Raw genomic sequence first — 1,925 nt, 5'->3', positions numbered from 1 at the left:
TTCATTTTTTAAATTTTATTTGTCAATGTACTGCTTAAGTATTTGCAATTAGTTGCACCACAGAAATTGTCTAGTTTTTCATTTCTATATCCCTTAGTAAAAAAAATGACAGGTACTAGCAATTGTAATGGGAGCTGTTGATCGAGAACTCACTCTGACATACCCCAGTTTTGAGCGCTTGAGCTAAGAGTGCATGATTTTAGTACTATTCTTAAGTATATTACATTGTTTTCTTTGTCATGGGATTCATTAATAAACTGGTTCATAAGTTTGCACACTGTCGTCCATTTTTTAAATCCTCATCTCAATCATTAATGATGCAGCTTAATTCTTTGTTTGAACTAAATCAATTTCATGAGGTGATGTTTTTCCTTCTAGCCGCCAGCATTGAGCAGCCAACAAATCTTCTCAGCTCATTTTGGAGTCATCCAGCAAGCCGGACTGCTGGCGAAGTGTCTCCATTACTCAGAAGATGTACATATCAGTTAGCATCTCACTCATCAAGTAAGTTGCAAACATCTTCCAAAGTCTCATGGCACTCAATATTTGTGGTATGATAATCAACTACATCTATACAGCCCAGAGCCCTAGTAGTCCTGGAGCAACAAATGACGATACAAGTTCACCATCAGCTTTGTATCATAGTCAAGAGGCATGGCGCCGTTTCAAAATAAATCCATCTATCCTCACACAGTGGAATGCCAACCTTAGAATGGTATATGAGCATGATCAAATTCCTTTGCAATTTTTCTAATACGATACACTAACTCTAAACTATAAACTAATGTTCATATTTGCAGTGGATTTCTCAAACTATCTTAGAAAGGTTAGAAAAGGAAATTGACGCTGTTGATGCTGCTTTAGGAAGACAGAGCATATCTGATGTTCGAGTAGGTCAAGTGGGCCTTGAGAGATTGAGAAAAACAGCTCGCACCCTGACTGTGGTACAAAATATCCCTACACTTCCTAATTTGGTTCCATTTTTGGAGCTTTCACCGCACCAAGAGTACATTGTCTCTCGCATCCGAGGTGAGTAGGATCATTTCACATAACTTGCTTTGTCTTCTTTTTGTCTTGATTAATTTTATTTCTCATTTTGAATTAGAACTTGCGAAAGGTGGATGCATGAGTGAATTTCGATGGAACAGTGGTGGTAGTTTTAATGGAAAACGCTGGGATGAAAATCTACCGACAGATGCAATGGTTTGTTTGAATTGTCTCAGTTAGGCTACATCCAACTTGAATTGACTCTTAATTTTTAAAATAATATTATTTTTTTTGCTTTCAGTTGGTTATGCATTTGTTGGCAACATACTTAGATTCTCAATTATTGCCACTTCCTCAGAACCCTGATGGACGGCCTTTTAGTACACAGCACTTCTTCAAATCGCCTGATAAGCCACCAAAGGCAAAAAACACACTTGCTATTCATCAGACCAGCCTCCATCCACCTCATTATGTTCTAGTGCTAGGTGAAGAAACATTGGATGTGACAAAGGTTTGTGATTTACTTATATCAAGTCAGAGCTGCATTCTGAATGGACATGACAAGTAATTATGCTATTATGTTGCAGGGCCGCAATAATCTTTTCCACACAGTTCTTCTGTTCCTTCACATTGTGAAAACCCAGGAACATGGAATGCTTGGTCGTGTCAATTTAGGACCATCAGGTGTCAATGTTTTATGGGTCATAAACTGTTAAGTGAACTGACATATGATGCCATTTCATTGATTAATTAATTAATTAACTAGTTCATTCTTTTAAGGATATTGTGACTGGTAATGTATTTGTTCACTGTTTCATCAAATCATACATCATGAATAATTTTAACTTATGTCAAATTAACTGACCGATTAAATATGATCTGTTTAACCCCTATTGAGTGAAATTTTTACAAACTCCAGCAATGAAGACAGACCATAG

At 36.8% G+C, this 1,925-nt stretch overlaps 1 protein-coding gene across 3 annotated transcripts in view; it reads left to right on the top strand.

The window, feature by feature from the left end:
• The window catches only part of LOC113214530 (transmembrane protein 209), a 15,604-nt gene extending 13,724 nt beyond the window's left edge, over positions 1–1,880 (top strand). For all 3 annotated transcript variants that reach the window (XM_026433910.2, XM_052274346.1, XM_052274347.1), the window contains exons 6-11: positions 379–504; positions 579–715; positions 801–1,029; positions 1,106–1,203; positions 1,289–1,498; positions 1,575–1,880. In XM_026433910.2, coding sequence (XP_026289695.1) covers positions 379–504; positions 579–715; positions 801–1,029; positions 1,106–1,203; positions 1,289–1,498; positions 1,575–1,703 — 929 coding nt within the window. In that variant the 3' untranslated portion in view covers positions 1,704–1,880. The remainder of the gene's footprint in view (positions 1–378; positions 505–578; positions 716–800; positions 1,030–1,105; positions 1,204–1,288; positions 1,499–1,574) is intronic.
• The last annotated feature ends 45 nt before the right edge of the window (positions 1,881–1,925 follow it).

Source organism: Frankliniella occidentalis, unplaced genomic scaffold, assembly GCF_000697945.3.
Source record: "Frankliniella occidentalis isolate FOCC.00 unplaced genomic scaffold, Focc_3.1 Scaffold381, whole genome shotgun sequence".
NCBI classification, from domain to species: domain Eukaryota; kingdom Metazoa; phylum Arthropoda; class Insecta; order Thysanoptera; family Thripidae; genus Frankliniella; species Frankliniella occidentalis.
This window is presented reverse-complemented; position numbering and strand designations above follow the sequence as displayed.